Genomic DNA, 18,926 nt, shown 5'->3' with positions numbered 1-18,926 from the left:
ATTGCTCAGTAAAATAGTTTGAGCAATAAACCATTGTTTATAGTTTGGGCGATTGGGAGCTTCTTCAGGTTGGCTCCTGTGTCATGAGCAGGCAGTTAGGTTGTTTCCTATATTTTGCAATTAAAAACAATCCTGCAACGAATAACCTTGTGCTTGTGTATTTTCACACTGGTAGAGCTGTATCTTCAGGGTAGATTCCTAGAAGGAGGATTTCTGGGGAAAATAAATGCATATGTAGTTTTGATACCAAAAACAAAACAACTAATTGCCGTCAAGTCGATCTGACTCATAGCGACCCTACAGGACAGAGTAGGACTGCCCCATAGGGTTTCCAAGGAGCTGCGGGTGGATTCGAACTGCTGACCTTTTGGTTAGCAGCCAAGTGCTTGACCACTGCGCCACCAGGGCCCTGTAGATTTGATCCCCGTTGCCTTTGTTGTCGAGTAGGTTTGATAGTTACTGTCAAAATCCCTTCCAGAAGGGTTGTGGCAGTTCGTATTTCCATCAGCAATGCATAAGAGTGTTTCTCCAAAGCCTCACAAACTGAGTTTGTTGTCATGCTTTATAGTTTTTGCCAGCCTGAGAGGTGAAATGGTATCTCTGTGTTGTTTTAATTTACATTTCTCTGACTATAAGTGAGCGTGAACACTGTTTTCATATGTTTAAGACAATTTGATACCTTTTTTTGTGGACTGTCTGTTCACGTTTTTTTCTCCATTTTTCTACAGGGTTTTGGTGCTTTGTTCTTCAATTTTTAATACAGGTAGTCCCTGACTTACGACAGGGTTCTGTTCCAACACCACCACTGTAAGTTGGTTCTCACACAAGTCGAATATCTCTTTTTTTTTTTTTTAAGTTTTCGGTATTGTTGTCATAGCCCGCTATATGGCAGTGTTTTGAACAGTAAATCATAACATTGAACATCTGTGAGTGAACGTCTGAGAATGATTACATCAGCAAATTATGTGCTGCAACACTGTATGTTATACGTATTACTAACGATGAGATGTTAAAAAAAAAAAACAAAACAAAACCAGACAGTCATTAATTGTGGTTTGTCGTAATTCAAATACGACGTAAATCGGGGACTACATGTAGTTCTTTATATATTAGGGGCATTAACCCTTTTTCTATGACATTATGTTGTGAATATTTTCTCCCAGTCTGCAGGTTATCTTTTAACTTTGTTATAGGGTTTTTTGCCATGCAATTAAAAAAAAAAAAAAGTATATTTTTATGTAGACAAATGTATCAATCTTTTCTTTTTAAATTGCACTGGGCTTTTCAGTAATCATTACAGAAAGTTTTTTCCCACATTAAGGTTAACGAGGAATTCATCCATGTTTTCTTCTACTAGTTGGTTTAATTAAAACAATTTTTTTAAATTTTTACATTTAGATCTCTAATCCATTTGGAATTTATTCTTGTCTAAGGTGTAAGATACACATCTAATTTTATCTTTTTCCAAATGGCTACCCAGTTTTCTATACCCCATTTATTTCAAATGCCAACTTCTCAGGAAACCACTCTTGTTTTCTCCAGTAGGACTTAGTTTCTATCAATTCTGAATATCTAAGACCTTTTGTTTACACTACTGTTTTCCTCTGTCTGGACGAATAGCTAGTTCTCTTCTGATTTTATATTCTCTACTGAATCTTAACTCCTGAAGGTGAACATTATTAAGCTCATCTTTGTATTTCTGCAGTGCTTAGCATACAGTGCTACTTAATAAATGCTTTTTCAATGCTAATAATGACTAACTTGAATTATTCAGAAAAGTACAATTCATTCAAGAGCAGGAAAAATACATCTGAGGGAAAAAAACCTGAAAATTATTAAAACAAAATCAAATCTGGTCTTTAAACAGGAAAACTTCAGTTATCTGAAATATTCACTTACATAGACCATATCAGTTTCTGATAATGAGGTGTCTGTTGATTTTCTTATGACTGACAGAGACTGTGCTGATCTTATTCAAGTTTACAATGAATATGGCTATTAAGGAGTATGGCTTTAAGGGATAAAACAATGAGAAATGATGGGTCAAAACTAAGAAAGGGAACATTCCCCCAAAGTGAGGTCTATTATTCTATTGGACCGTCTCCCAGAGGTTATCATGGAGCTTGAAAAAAGCATCAGATAATATAAGGCAAAGGACATATTTCATTGTCAGGGGAGCTGGACTAGATGAACTTAATTGAAGTTTTCCATCTCTCATTTCTAGGACTCCAAGAATAACAGCACCACAGAATGGAGGTGGGCTTTGGAGTCTATGAGTTATTTTTTTTAAAAAAATAGAATTCTTACTGCCTCCGGTGAAAGAAAATGCATCTAAAAAACTGTATTTTGGAAATGGTGGTGAGCAAAAGGTATAATGCAAAACAATATAATTATTCTCTACTAGTGTCTATCAGGGAAGGCTTTTTAAAGAATAAAGGGAAAAAGGGAAGGAGAAATATAGAAATATATTATGGAAATGTATATATATACATACATATATACATACATATATTACTCCTAGAGGTTATTTCCTAATTGTAATGCTTCTAATGTTGCAAAAAAAATTTTTCCATTATGAATTTAGGTTCAAAAATATTTAAAAACATTGTTCCTTAGTATATAGTATCTTCTTATCTGCTAATCTCCAAGGATCTTAAAGATATGTGTAATACTTCATTTATTATACATATAAAAAAAAAAGGAAATCACAGGCCTTAACTTTGGTTTTTATCATCCTGTAACAGGCATTCAACTTAAAAGCCTTCAGCAGGTGACTGATGCTTCTTGAAGGAAAAGGTCTGTCTGAAAACATCCAAATGAGGGGAAGGAGGGAAGATAGGAATAGAGGAAGAACCCACTGCGCCAGCCAAATGAAATGGGCAAAAGTTGGCCTGCCCATGGGCATGGGATCATGGAGATCCACTAAAAGACTTTAAGCAAGGGAGAGTCAAGTAATGATCAGGTTTATGTTTTAGAGATCACTCTAGCGGCAGTGTGAAGGCCAAGGTGGGTGAGGGAGACTGGAGGCCAGGAGATCAGTCAGAGGTCTATTGTACTAGCCAGAATTGGGTACATAATTTGCAAGGCCTAGCACAAAATGAGAATACAGGAGTCCTTGTTCAAAGAGAAGGAAAAAACTGCCATTAAAGGTACTAAAATAAAAAACTTTCTCCTGTCTTCAGTACGTTTTCTCTCCATCTGCTATGGCGTTTTTTATTTGCTTTTTAATGTCACACTTCTTGGGCATGGGAAATACTCACAGGCAAGTGCAATCTTCACAGATGCCTGGGGGCTCCACCCATGACTTGGCGTGTGGGTAGCCCACTGGCTACCAAGTTCCCCTCTGGCCAGTCACCAGACTAATGTGCCATGCCCTGGTCAGGGGGCAGGGAGGTTGAGCCAGGCTTCTTCCCTCCCCACAGTCTGCCACTGTAACCCACTAGGTACCTGGATTGGGGGTGGGCAAGAGAATTGCCCCCACTGAGTTGTGGCCTTTGGCCACTTGTGGAGCTGCCAGGCAGGGGCAGGTACCGCCCCATCAAGTCCTGCCCTTAAAACACCACAGAGTGTGCAGCCTAAACCTGATCTTCCCCATGTTTGTGACCAGGCGTCTGCCAGGGTCACAGCTGTGGCTGGGTGGAGTAGAGAAGGGGTAGTGAGGAAGTTTCACCAAAATAACATCCCTCTCTATTTCCTGATTTGTTGATCATTAATCTCATTGCTATCCAAAAGTCATAAAATAATCCTTCTAATATGAAGATCTTAATATCAACCCATTAAACAAACCCATATATAAAACATCGTACAAGAATGAAGAGGCGGAGGTGACTTCATACAAAATGCAAAAGGTCAATCGACTTAATAGATGTGAACTTATGGAAGAAATATTATAAAGTATACTACCATACAAATAACTTAAGATATGAAAATTTATTAAGTTTGCAAAAATTAAAAAACTGTTCACATATTTAAGACTCATAATTTTGCTTTTTTCTTTTTAAACCAAATGTTATGCCTCCTATTTTTACACCCTTGAGTAAAAGGTATGGTACTATTTTCCTTATAGAAGGCAAAATTATGGTGGTTTGCAAAAAAAATGCAAATATGCAAACTATCAGTAATAAGCACCTAAAAAAAACTTACAGGAAACAGCAGTCAATATATAATGTAATGCATTTTTGGTGCCTTTTTTCCACCCCAATATACATTTTATCTAACCCAATATGTCCAAAATATTATCATTTCAACTTGTGATCAATATAAAAAATATTAATATCTTACAGTATTTTTCCTAAGTCTTCTAAATCTGATATTTTACTTTTTTTTTTTTTTAGTGGCTATAAAATTAACTCTTTTAAGGTATACAATTCAGTGTTTTTTAGTATGTTCACAAAGTTGTTCAACCAACCATCACTGTCTAATTCCAGAACACTTCCATCATCTCAAAAAGAAATCCTGTACCCATTAGCAATTACTTTCCATTCCTCTTCTCCCCACCTCCTGGCAACCATCAATCTATTTTCTGTCTCTATCGTTTTGCCTGTTCTGGACATTTCATATAAATGGAATCATACAATATGTGTGGCTTTTTGTGTCTGGCTTCTTCCACGTAGCATAATGTTGTCAAGGTTCATCCATGTTGTAGTATGTAACAGTACTCTATTTCTTTTTATGGCCAAATAATATTCCATTATATGAATAGACCACATTTTATTTATCCATTTGTCAGTTGATGGACATTTGAGTTATTTCCACATCTTGGCTATTCTGAATAATGCTTTTACAAACAGTTGTGCATAAGATTTTGTGTGAACATGTATTCAACTTTCTTGTGTATATACCTAAAAGTGGAATTGCCGGGTCATATGGTTTAACTTTTTAAAGAACTGCCAAACTGTTTTCCACAGTGGCTGCACCATTTTGCATTTCCACCAGTAATGTATGAGGGCTCTATTTCTCCACATCCTCACCAACACTTATTACTGTCCTTCTTTTTGTTATATCCAACATAGTGTGTATGCAGTGGTATCTCACTGTGGTTTGATTTGCATTTCCCTAATGGCTAATGATACTGAACATTTTCTCATATGTATATTGGTCATTTGTGTATATTCTTTAGAGAAATGTCTATTCAAATTATTTTTGAGCTTTGTAAAAAATAGCTACATGTCTGTCAAAAATTTTTGTAGAGTGATATTTTAATCAAAGAATCTCCTTGCAATAAAGTTTCTTTAAAATAAAATCAGTAGATGTTAATATAAAATAAAGCATTTAACAACCCAGTGGAATGGTAATGGTACTGGTTATAGAATTAAAGGGCCTGGGACTAGGAAGTCACCTCAGGTGTATTACTGTTTACTAATAATGCTCACAACCTTGCTGAGTATAATTATACTCGAGAAGGGCAAAAATACCTTTTGTAAAGCTAATCCTAGCAAAACTGAGAAGTCAGCAATGTTTCCTTTCTAAATCTCTAGCTTCCTAACTTCTGCGAAAGAGGAAAACATCTGATATCAGTTATACATATTAATTATACTTAGTGACTAATTAAGTGGGCATTAACCTATTAAAACATGTACCTCTAATTGTGGAATGAAAGATGTTGTGCTCCCCCTGCCCCCATTTTAAGGCTCTGGTTTGACTGAAGAGGGGCTTATAGCACTTCCTATAAGACTGAACTATATAAGTAAGTTTATTCCATTCTCTCTCTCAAACAGTCCTCTCCCCCGCACCAGTTAGTGGAAAGAATGGAAACCTGCACCAGTTAGTGTTGCTGCAAACCTATTTCTAGGAATTACCATAGATGGAGGAAGGTTTCCATTGCTCTTTGATTCTTCCAAGTTTAGAGTCTTGGCAATATTCCCTGCCAAGACTGCTCCCTTTTCCTGCAGGTACTTTCCTATCTCCTCCTTTCCCCTCAAGAGGTCTTATCTAAACTTAATTCTTTTTTCTCTGCTACAAGACTTGTAGCTCCAAATTTTATGTTTTCTAGGATATTTACCATTAAAAGATTTTAAAATTACACCCATTCTGATTACATACCTAAGGCATGGTTAATATTTGATATTTTCAGACCATAATTTTTCTTTTCTGACATCTCTGTTTATTATATAATTTTTACCTCTGATAATAACATTTTATATACATATGAATAGACTCATATATATTCATATACTACATTATATATTCATATGTATGTATGAATATAAATACACTCTTTATTAAAAGGGGTATCACTGCAGTGTGATCCTATTACATACTTTAACTCCATGCAGCTGGTCGGTGAAGAGAAGGAAGAAAGATGGATATAGAATCTTTAAGCAGTAGAGGAAAGAACTTTTAAGTGTCCTGAAATATGATAGCATGAGAATATAAAAATTGAAATAGTATAGCAGCTCAGGTGCTATGAATTCAATTTCATTATTTTACCCCTAAGACTGAGATTCTTAGACTGGCCAGAGGTCACTGTGTCACAGTAAAGCAAGTATTTCATAAATTTAGACTGGCCATCTGAAACAGACAGTGGCAAACTAATGTACAATGCTGCAACTTGTTTTTGAGTAAGAGCAGGCCACTGAGAATATATCTCTTGTTGGTTTCTTATGGCAGACCTGAACTTACAAAAGAAAGCACTGATGTCCACAGGTAAGGCATTGACTAGGATGGTTCCTAACATTTTACCAATAATTTGGACAAATGGTTCTCAATCTTGGTTGCATATTAGAATCATCTGGGAGACTTTTAAAAAATTTAGATGACTGGGCTCTACTCCAGAGATATTAACTGAAGTGGGGCCCAGGCATTAAGTTTGTTTTTTTTTTTTAAGTTCCCTAGGTGATTTTTACATACTGTGAGATTTGAAAAACACTGATTTGGACAATGTTCCCTTTCTGGTCTTTATTAAGTGGGCATGAAGCCGTCTCTTTGTTTAACTTGGAATAATACTTCTATAGGATTTTATTAATTGAGGATTCTATCTCAGACAGCAACACCAGGGTGAGCCTGATATCTCTATACTTAAGAAAGGATACAGTATTTCCTTTTACACAGGACTTTTAACTTATTCTGCATTTTATTCTTCCAGAGCTCTCCTTTCTTCTAAAAACTGTGCAAAGGTTTCATCTTTTGATCATCTTTTGCACCTAGTATAACTGATTGGGAATATTCAGGTGTCACAGTGACATGAACACAAGGAGGAGTATCATAGGAATATTCAGCTACTGCCTTAGTTCAAAGGAGCCCTAGTGGCACAGTGGTAAAAGCGCTCAGCTGCTAACCTAAAAAGATCGGTGGTTTGAACGCACCAGCCTCTCTGTGGGAGAAAGATGTGGCAGTCTGCTTCTATAAAGATTTATAGGCTTGGAAACTCTATGGGGTAGCTCTACTCTGTCCTATAGGGTCACTATGAGTCGGAATTGATTGGACGGCAGTGGGGATTGGTTTGTTTGGTCTTAGTTCAACTATGCTTTCTGGTTGTCTTGGCATATATTTTAGTGCCTGAATTCTTCCAGAGCCAAACTCAAAGCTAATACAAATGAAGCAGCTGCAACTGCATTGTGTTATATTCACATGGCAGGCCAACGCAGACCATTGTGTTACTGAAATGAGAACACTAAGCCAAGCACCTGGCCCGGAACACAAGCCGCTCTCGCTTAGCCAAAGCCAAATTGATGGCATCATGTAAGTAGAGGAGATGCAAAAATCATAAATATCAATATTCACTTTATAAATAGAGTATTAAAGAAAGAAGCTCAATCCAATAACAGGCATTGTGAAATAAATATACACAATTACAAGACGTGATTATTTTCCCTTTCTGAGCTAAACTTAAGTACCTGGATAACTTTTCATCAGTTTACTCAATTCTTTTTAATCGCTCCTGTAGTATCATTTAAATGTAGTTTTAACAATATATAAAACATACAATGGATGTTTTATTTAAAAGTAAACACAGATCTGACAAAGGCAGAGTTTACCAGGAGGTTAAAGAAAAAATGAAAAACAATCTTTAAAAGAGGTTAAAAAAAAAAACTATTCAAATAACAAATTGTTTTTGAGCTGCAAAAACAGTCAGCTTATATATATGTTTAACACCTAAAGGGTTCAAAGAAATATCCATTGAAACAGATCACTGAATAAATAATTCTACCTAATCTCAGCTCCCAATATATGTAAACACAGTATACACTACATATACAAAATACCATAACCCTGAATTCCAGATACAAATTAAAACCTTTCTTTGTTGAGGAAAAAAAAAAAAATCCAACTATTCTGCATAGGTACATTAACTTATTTACTGGAGATATTATCAGTTATACTAAGAGAATAAGCATGCACTAAACTTGTTCAATTCTGGTCCTTCAATAATTTATGCATATTTTATCCATTCAACAATAATTTGTTGAGTGTTTACTATGTGCCAGATACCATGTTAGGCATGGGGTTGTTACAAAGATGTTTAGAACAAATATTCACTGTTTGAGGACACAGACTCACAAATGAATTAAGGTATGTGTGAAGAAATAGGGGTTAAGAGTGGAGGAACCACAGGAAAACTATTCTGTAGATCACTGCTTTTTTTCTTATGTCTATGATCAGATAAAAGTAGAAGTACGTTTAATCACTCCTAAAAACCAAGACCTTGTGTTAACCTATCGGTTCAGTAGCTATGTTTTTCCCTCATTCCTTATGTCCTTATTTTTAAACTAATTGACTCTGCTGTCTATCACCTGCATAAAGATGGTCGACTAAGTAAGGAATACGCATGAATACCCTATTGTACTAGTTATCCACTTTAAGTTTTTTGAACTATAAATTTTTGTGAATGAGGAAAAAATAGAAAAGTTTTGGGCTTCCCAGCTTTGCCTTAGCTCCTTTCTGCCTTATCCATCATCAGCCAGCAGGATATGAGTGCAACCCTTACTCACTGGCTTCTCCTGGATTTCTCTAAGGCTAACCACTACTGCAGAAGTATCAGCAGTGTCAGCTGAATAGCCAGGGATGGCTGCTGTGCTGGCCTTCTACTGAATGATAGCCGCTTACCTATCACTCTGAGTTGGGATAAAAACTAGTTGCCATCAAGTCAATTCCATCTCATGGAGACCCCATGTGTGTCAGAGTAGAACTGGTCTTGAACGTCGAACCTTTCAGTTAGCAGGTGAGCGCATTAACCATTTGTACCACCTGGGACTCCTGAACTGGGATGGTGATAGCAAAAGGAAAAAGGAGTCACTTATGGGAAGAGTCAAGTAATTTGCCAATACTCTCTGTATTTATCCAACTTAGCTTAGCTTTTGAGATAAAGACAAATATTTTAATAAACATATCTCTAATGCTTCAGCAGCCAGCAAAATTTAAAGTTTGACAAAACAAGCCCAATCACAACCTTGCTCCAATTTACTTTTCCAGCCTCCTCTCTTGCCATTTCTGCCAACAAATTTTTTGATTCCTGCCTCACTGAATCCTTTCAATATTCTCTGAAAGCACCAGTCATCTCATGATGTGTGTCTTTCCAAAATGCTATTCCCTCACCTTGGGATACTCTTCTTCACCTGCCAATTTTCATTCAGCCTTTGAAACTCAGCTCAAATATTGGCCTCTTAGAAAAGCCTTAGCTTACACAGTGTGTTGTTAATAATCTGTGCCACAATACTTAAAATCTCCTTATAAATCTGGTCATTTTTCTGTCTCTTCCTACTAGACCATAAGCTCTCTGGGAGTGGAAAATTCTGTTATGTTCATTTCTGTTTTCCCCATACCAACAATAGCACTAAACAAGTATCAATAATTGGTGAATCATCAATACTTTGCCCAAAGTAAGCATTCAATAAGCGTGTCACTGTTAATAATTTCAGTCAGGGCTTACTAAATCTATTTCATCTGTTCCCAGTGAGCCTGAAAATGGGATAGAGAAGAATAAGGCCCTTTCAGAGAATTCACTACTAGCTTCGTTTTGGTTTTGCCTGATCAGCAGTGAATGTGATGCTCACCATAGTAAAAACACCCGAATCCTGGAACCACTAGCACTTGCATTTAAATCTTACTTCTGCTTCTTCATAAAGTTAATACGGAAAAGATCTTCTTTCAGAGACTGTGTAAATAACTTAAAGGTAAGTATCTCAAAGTTCAGTTCCTTTTTGTACTGTTGATCCATATTCAGAAAGTCCATTGAGATATTACTTGCAAAAATATTTTGTGTTGTTTTGAAAACTAGACATACTTCTTTTCAGCAATACATCAAAGTGATGTAAGTCATATTAGCAACTGGTATTACATGGAAATTTTAAAAATAAAATGTACTTCCATAGACAACCAAGTACTGCAGTGCCTCATTTAGCCAGCATTATTTGGCTTCTCTTAAAACTATATAAATTACTTCCCCAGCATTATCAAGGAAAGAGGTACTTTACAAACCAGATTTTTCTGGATAACATGTTTTATGAGTATCACATCTCTTCCAGATTTTAAATATTCTAAATGGATATATATCACATAGTATTACACAGCCCTCTCCCCTTTTTTAAACAGTACAATGAATATAATTTCACTTTTTCTTGACAATTCAGGGTCATTATTATTAACATCAATTACTGTGCACCATCCTGTAAACAATGGTACCCATAAGGCCTATTGATAGATGTAAGGCTATTTGCAACAAAAAATGACAGCGAGTAAAGGGAGGAGATAGAAAATGAAAGCCAAAGAACCATAAAAACAATCTAAATCCATTTAGGATGAAGGCAAATAGGCTTACATTTATCAACAGCCCTTAAGGGCACCATTGTTTACAGGATGATGCATAGTACAGTAATTGACATTGATAACAATGACCCTGAATTATCAAGAAAAAGGGAAATCATATTCATTGTATTGTTTAAAAAAGGGGAGGGGCTGTGTAATATTATGTGATATATATCCATTTAGAATATTTAAAATCTTGAAGAGATGTGATGTTTATAAAACTTGTTATCCAGAAAAATCTGGTTTGTGAAGTACCTCATTCCTTGATGATTATTTTTCAGACAACTGTCTAGATGAGGGCCTGAGAATGGTTAAGCTACAGGGAGCTAAGAACATAAGCTCTGTCACTACAATTTGCTAGTCAGAGATCTTTTCCCTCATTATTTCCATCTCTGTGGTGGCTAAAGTTGTCAGAAGACTAACAACTGAGTAATGGTTTGTAAGCAGTACTAGCCTTCATGTATATGCATCATTGGATTGTATTACTTTTACTCAAAAATAACTGGTCTTCTTATTAACACAAGCCCTTAAATTAGCTGTCAGCTTATTATTTAAATATAAGTGAAAATTATGGCTTCTAATCAGTACAAACATTAAAAGCCCAGCCATGAACTTTAGACTCAAACATAGGAAGTATTACAATGCTACCACATTACAGAGGGATAGTTTTCTTTAGTGACTTTAAAAAAAAAATAATGAGAAGAATTCACCATTCTATTCCAGCATGATGGGTATGCAAACATCAAATTCTAAATCAACCCTTTTCACCAAACTCTGTATATGGATAGTTAGTATTATTATACTGATCTCTGCCTTACTAGGAAAACAAGAAGGGAAGGAAGAAAAAAGTGCTTTTTGCATTCATGGAAAAAAAAGTGGTTACATCTATGAAACAAAGAAATTTAATAAAAAGGCACTAAATCTGATATTTTAAAATTTCTGTCTTAATTTGGTTAGAATATTACTCTAATACTCGCTTGTGATCTTTAAAAATGAGAAAATTTGTAAAAATGGGAATGGTGTCACATTAACAGATATCCACAAACTTTACAAGCCCCTAAGATACAACAAAAGGAAATCTTGCTCCTCAGGATTAACTCAAAATAAAACACCTGTACTGGGTTTCACAAGTGAACATCAGTTTATATATCACAAAGTTATCAGTTTCAAAGAGCATCACAATTAAAAACATAAAAAAAGGCACTACAATGAATAAAGAATAGGCCATTATTACTGACTTGGCTGAATTAAAAGAAACACACTTTTTTAAAAAAACAGAAGGGTCTATTTCTACTTTATATTGATTGCAGTTGTACCTAGAATAATTATTTTCAAGTGTAAAAACAATTTTAAAAAAATGATACAACTAGAAAGCAAGTATATTTCTTGCCCAATAAAACAAAGAAAAAGATGATTTAAATATGGGTTACTCAGAGTTACATCAAAAATATCCAGTCCAGGCCTGCAACTGGTAGTCAGCTGAACTGATCACATACAGTTTTTGTCCTTCAGCATTCTTATGTATTTAATACTAATTCTAAGTACCGGCTCCTCACAACTGGACCAATAAGCAACATCATGATAAAGGAAGAAAATATTGAAGTTGTCAAGGATTTCATTTTACTCGGATCCACAATCAATGCTCATGCAAGCTGCAGTCAGGAGATCAAACAACGTATTGCGTTAGGCAAATATGCTGCAAAAGACCTCTTTAAAGTGTTAAAAAGCAAAAACATTGCTTTGAGGACTAAGGTGCGCCTGACCCAAGCCATGGTATTTTCAATCGCCTTATATGAATGCAAAAGCTGGACAATGAATAAGGAAAACCAAAGAAGAATTGATGCATTTAAATTATGGTGTTGGCGAAGAATACTGTATATACCATGTACTGCCAGAAGAATGAACACATCTGTCTTGAAAGTAGTACAGCCAAAATGCTCCTTAGAAGCGAGGATGGTGAGACTTCATCTCATGTGCTTTGGACATGTTATCAGGAAAAAGGACCAGTCCCTAGAGGAGGACATCAGGCTTGGTAAAGTAGAGGGTTAGTGAAAAAGAGGAAGACCCTCAATGAGATGGATTGACACAGTGGCTGCAAGAATGGGCTCAAACTTAGCAACGATTATGAGGATGGCACAGGACTGGGCAGTGTTTTATTCTGATGTACACAGGGTTGCTATGAGTTGCAACCTACACGATGGCATCTAACAACAACAACAAGTACTGGCTGGTTGGTTTAAGGAGTTAACTTTCTTTCAGAGTATTTCTTAAGCACTTAGATGTTAATCTAAAAATGGCTTAAGCAAAACACAGGCTAGGTCTCAGGATGAGAACTCACGATTGTCTAATTTCTGATGGTCTGCTCTGCAGTGACAGGAGTCTCATCACTCTCTGCTATGTTCTAGTTATGGAATATAAAAAGATCAAACTTCTCCTCCAAAAAAAAAAAAAACAACCCATCAGCTTCTTTACAGAACTGTGATAGGAGTTAGCTAGTAACTTGATAAAAGAATATCCTGCAAAGATTTACCCTCTTCTTTTTAGAGGAATTTCAATTTAATGTATTTAGTTAAATATTTTGGAAATAACCCACAAGTAAAAATAATATTCTCTAAAACTTTACAACCTTATACTGAAAGCAGTGGATGTTACCACAGTTGATCTATACAAGTTGATAATTGTTACCCTTAACCTCAGCATTAGAAGTTCTTGAGGAGTACAGCATTTTGATTTCAAAGCAGTTGTCTCTGACTTTAAGAAAAAAGGGGAAAAGTAAAATATTCGATATCAAGAGAGGAGAAACACTTACTGGTACTTTGAAGGGTGAGGTATTCGTAGTGTCCATGGAGTTGGGTTTCTCTGATGTACTGGTCCCTGAGATACTCCGTCTGCGGGGGGACCTTTCTGCTGGCACCTCTGAAAAAGATAGGAAAGAAACATCATTAAGAATCTGAAATTTAGACTCTTTCACTTAATTGTAAAGTTATTGTTTTTTTTTTTCCCCCACAAAAGTGAGTTTGGTTTAAAAGTGTATTACATTCTATCTCCATATAAATTGTCTCTTTTTCTCTGTGGTGTCTGAACTATCAAGACTCTAGGGAGACTTGATCACAGTTAAGAATCTGTTTTAGTGTGACAGCTTTTATCTTTACCTGTGCACTTATAAAAAGTAATTTCCTCTGAGCTATGCTTACTATCCACAAGTTAATTAAATATTTGCACCTCACAGTGGATGACTCTACTTCTCTATTCGTCAGCAATGTAGGAGTTAATAGAATAAAACAAAATTTCTGATATTCTTGTGAACAAAATATAGTCCAGTGTTATACATGATTTGATGTTGTTTGCAAAAAGGTCAAAGTTCAGTTCTGTGCAGATAAGATGATTCACTAGACTGCAACCAACAGGCCATGAGAAGACTGAAAGCGGCTGCCAGGATAAAATCACATATATGCCTATGCAGATACAAAAATAGATCAGCTTCTCCTTGGTTCTGGCAATACGACCTTACCAAGATCTTACTCTGGAATCCTAAGTCTGTTCAAATTGACCTAACAAGCTTCAGATTTTGCAGATGATGTGATCTTCTCCGATTTAATTACTATATATACTATATTAAGGTTACATTTTAAGATTTTTTTTCCCATAGAGTGATATATATACACACATATATATCAGCACATACACACGCGCACACAGATGATAGATATATACATATTATACCTTTATCACAACTGCTTCCCATCTCCACTTCAACTGACAGATATAAAGGAATCCAGCTTCTCAGACAACATTAGATAATCTCAACATGGACAGGAAAAAAAAAAAAAACCACATCCTAAAAAAAGTATTCTGTGTTCTCTTCCAGATCTTAAAAAAAAAAAAAGAGTAAATTGTGACTCCGGAGACTGACATTTTGATTCCTGCTGTTCTCCCTCTAAAAGACAGATGCAGTTTAAACTTCCATTTCTGGCCTCCTGGCCCCTGGGATCCGTGCTACTTCCACTCAAGAGAAAGCGTTTTTTCTCTCGCTCCCTCCCTCTCTGTGTCTTGCTCTTCCCCCTCCCTCTCTACAGCTTGCAGAGCGAGCGAGCGAGAAAGAAACACACAGACTGCAGCTATTCAATCAATGGTTCTGACTGCACATCCTCATTAGTTACTTCCAGGCTAGTAACAGACGCCTAACCACTGCTCCCCCAGTTACAGAACATTTCACTGTATCACATAATCTGCAGCAAGAAAAAACATTTACTGAAATTTACATTCAGCTAGGGCCAAAAGGACACCATTTTACACAGACCCAGTAATGCACACAAATCAGTCCTTCCTATGAAAATCCAATTGGTAGTGCTTACCCTATTACTATCTTTGAATGCTGGACACTGATTTCCTTTTCCATGACTAAAACATATCTTCTCTGTGACATCCTGATCAGTAAGACAAGCCAAACAGCAACATTCCTAATGACTGAGAGGTTGACAACAGATCATCTTATATGCCTGCAGTACAAGAGAGTTTCATGCTATTATTGTATTTTAAAATTATGACCAATAAGTGTCTCTCAATTCCTTTCTAACCATCAGTGGTTAAATGAGCCTTAATGTACAAAGCCGTTTTCAGAATTAGGCACACATGACTTCTAATGCACATCTCTGAAAAATGGCAGTATAATTAGCTCAAATTCGTGTGAATGGCACAAAGCAGTGAATTTAAGCAAATCGGCTTGTCAAAGCACATTGAACAAGAAGACCTCAGACTTCAGGAACATGACTTTTCAGAGTGATTATTCAAATTAGGCACTTCTATATGGAGAGTGGGGACAAGGCAGGTGGGGAGAGGAGTTTTGTAAAGGAAGAAGAAAATCTGATAATTGCCTATAAAGGTAATCTCTTACATGAAATTAGAAGATAACATGAGATTGAGTATTACAATATAATATATTTTAATCTCTGAATAATTGACAGAAATCAAATTTGGAGAAAAATGGTTAAGTTCCAGTAGTACAGATAAAATATCTATCTAGTAAACAGTTTTCCTCAATTTGCAATGTTGTTCTGGTTAAGAAAAAAAACTTGAAACTCATTCTTCACTTTCTTCCAAACAGGTAATTTTAGTTTTCAGGCATATGAACTCATTAAATAAATATATTTCAATGCTTTTAACCGTTTGAAATTATATTAGGAAAATGAGCAACCACATTTCAAACTCCAACAAATAAGATATTTGTTTGCACCTTTTCTTCTCTTTTACATTCTCTTTCTGTATTATGATGTAACTGAAAGGCTGTTATTGGGTCCAGAAAGAGGAAATTAAATTATTCCTGTAATGTGAATAATTGCCACTAAAAAAGGGGAAAGAAAGGAAACTGGGTAAGCTAAACCAACTAATGATAAAGAAGTCCACACTATGTTAGTTTCTCTGCAGCCACAACAATGCAACTCATCTGCTGATGCAGGATGGGCCTTTGAAATATCTAGGATCCTCAGTTCTCAGAAGATTCATACTATTTCAAAGCAAAGAGAAGAATATATACCCTAAGAACCAGTGTCCACTTAGAAATGGGGAAGCAGCATCAGCAAGAGCAGAATTAACAACCTGCATATTAAACTGGTCCGGCTACTTTTAACTTTAAATCTCCAAGAAGAAAGCAAGCTGCTACTATGCTCTTGAACGACATTTCTGCTGAGTTGGAAGGAAAATCTATACTAGTTCCAGTGGGCCAAAATTAGACAGTTGTCTCCCCTACCCTACTCCTGCTACACACTCTTGTATTATTTCACCTGCTGTAAAATTAATGTTCTTTTCATAGTCACAAAATTACAGTCATTTTTGAATATGCTTCACTTCCTAGGACTGAGGCAAGAGAGATGTACAGTATTGTTTCAGTAGATAAAGGTCTGAAACTGCTTCATTCACCTTCTCATCCTCTGAAAATAATATTTTTCATCTTTAGACTGGAAGACAAATAAGTTATAAGAAGCCCCTTTAAGTTTTAAATTTATCTCTTCGTTTCCTTTGCCATTGGGTACGAACTGAGATGAGGTGGCAGACGACTTATAATGATGAGAGATAACCTCCAACACAGCTTCCTAGAGGATGACACATTGAACAATGAGAACATTTGAGTGCTTTTCTTTGCAGCACTACCAACTAGCTGTGTGATTCTGTGTATACCATTTCACCTTTCCTGCATACAGAGTTATTCAATTTAATAAAATGGGTTATTCAAACCAACCAGAGAGCTACTGTTGATAAAGATTCATGAGTTATATGGTTTGATACAAAATAAGTTTGGAAAGGGGCTCTCTAAATTCAAAGTGTGGTATTAATATAACATCACTTCCTCAACATACACTTTCTCTTCTTACATCTCTTAGAAGTTGGAAATCTATGTCAATGTGCTTTCTTTGAAAAGCATGGCAAAGAAATGGACAACTGAATAATTATAGGAGTAAAGGCCCTTTTGGAGGAGGATGTACTAGGTTCAACAAATAGAAGTCAGTCTCTGCCTTACACTAATAGTGTGCTCTTTAGCACGCTATTGGCCTTTAGTTCATTTATTAGGAAGCAAATGTCAAAAAATTCCAGGTCTCTTGTAAGGAAAGGAAATAATCCTGTATTTGGGGAATGCTAAGGAGCTTTCTTTTTTAAACCTGAGGGAACTAGTGAGATGAAGGCACATAACAGAAATGACAGATGCAGTGACAGTATCCCCCCTAAATGAAAGTGGGGCTTGAAGGATTCATAGTTTTGATTCTACTACTGGTAACACCTCCTAAAAGGAGCCCTGGTGGTACAGTCGTTAACCAGTTGGCAGCTAACCAAAAGGTCAGCGGTTCGAACACCACCTAAACTGAGAATAAGAGCTAGAACATTTACTTTGCCATAAACATTTGAAAAGATGACACTGACACTTCCTATAATATAGAAAGAACCTATGTTTTAGAATTCTAGAATTCTAACACTTGTCTCTAAGAACAAAATCTTGTGTGGGGGGTAGAGAGCCTAGTTACTTTTGGTTCATAATTTAAAGAAAACCACTTTTATTTGTAACCAACTATAGCTTTTAAGGCTAGGGAAAAAAAACAAGCCAAAATATACCTATGTGTAGAATTACAATCCCTGACTTTTCTAAGTATTCTGGTCACATGCAAGAATATTGTTATTGTTGTTTGTTGTCATTGAGTTGGCACCCGACTCGTGGCGACTCCATGCACAACAGGATCTGATTGATCCACAGCATTTTCATGGGTTGATTTTTTTGGAAGTAGATCGCCAGGCCTTTCTTCCTAGTCTGTCTTAGTCTGGAAGCTCAGCTAATACCTGTTCAGCATTATAGCAACATGCAAGCCTCCACTGAGACTGGTGGTGGCTGCACATTGATCAGGAATTGAACTCAGGTCTTCTACACGGAAGGTGAGAATTCTACCACTGAACCACCACTGCCCTCGACACACACATGAATGGTGTCACACAATTTGACAATAAAAAAAACCAACCAAACCTGTTGCTGTCAAGTTGATTCCGACTCATAGTGACCCTATAGGACAGAGTAGATCTGCTCCATAGAGTTTCCAAGGAGTGCCTGGTAGATTCCACCTGCTGACCTTTTCGTTATCAGCCATAGTACTTAACCACTACACCACCAGGGTTTCCACTTTGACAATAGGTACTCAAAAAAAGCCTTAACATTTTACATACCCTGTGACCAAGTGATTCCACTTTTAGGGGTTTATCCTAGTGAAACTGCCAAATGCCCAAAGGTGTGAGCATAAGGATGTTCAGCACAGCATTTTAATAAAAGTAAAAATACGGAAACTTTCTAAATGCTGGACAAATAAATTAATGGTACATCAATACACTGGCATACTACACTGACATTAAATAATGATTTATTAGTACAGAAAAAAACAAAAACCAAACCCATTGCCATGGAGCTGATTCTGACTCATAGGACAGAGTAGAACTGCCCCCCAAAGGGTTTCCAAGGAGTGGCTAGTGGATTCGAACTGCCGACCCGTTGGTTAGTAGCTGAGTTCTTAACCACTAAGCCACCAGGGCTCCTATTAGTACAGAAAAGGTGTTCATAATTTTAAGTGAAGAAAAACAAGTTAAAAAACAGCATGTTAAGTATGATCCTAATTTTGTACAAATATATTTACATATGTATAAAAAAGTCTAGA

The 18,926-nt window shown here is 36.2% G+C and overlaps 1 protein-coding gene across 2 annotated transcripts in view; it reads right to left on the bottom strand.

Moving 5' to 3' along the window:
- RASAL2 (RAS protein activator like 2) overlaps nucleotides 1-18,926 on the bottom strand; it is a 404,516-nt gene that overhangs the window by 80,072 nt on the left and 305,518 nt on the right. For both annotated transcript variants that reach the window (XM_012554510.2, XM_023728067.1), the window contains exon 4: nucleotides 13,553-13,659. In XM_012554510.2, coding sequence (XP_012409964.1) covers nucleotides 13,553-13,659 — 107 coding nt within the window. The remainder of the gene's footprint in view (nucleotides 1-13,552; nucleotides 13,660-18,926) is intronic.

This window comes from Trichechus manatus, unplaced genomic scaffold (assembly GCF_000243295.1).
Source record: "Trichechus manatus latirostris isolate Lorelei unplaced genomic scaffold, TriManLat1.0 scaffold00021, whole genome shotgun sequence".
Lineage (NCBI taxonomy): Eukaryota > Metazoa > Chordata > Mammalia > Sirenia > Trichechidae > Trichechus > Trichechus manatus.
This window is presented reverse-complemented; position numbering and strand designations above follow the sequence as displayed.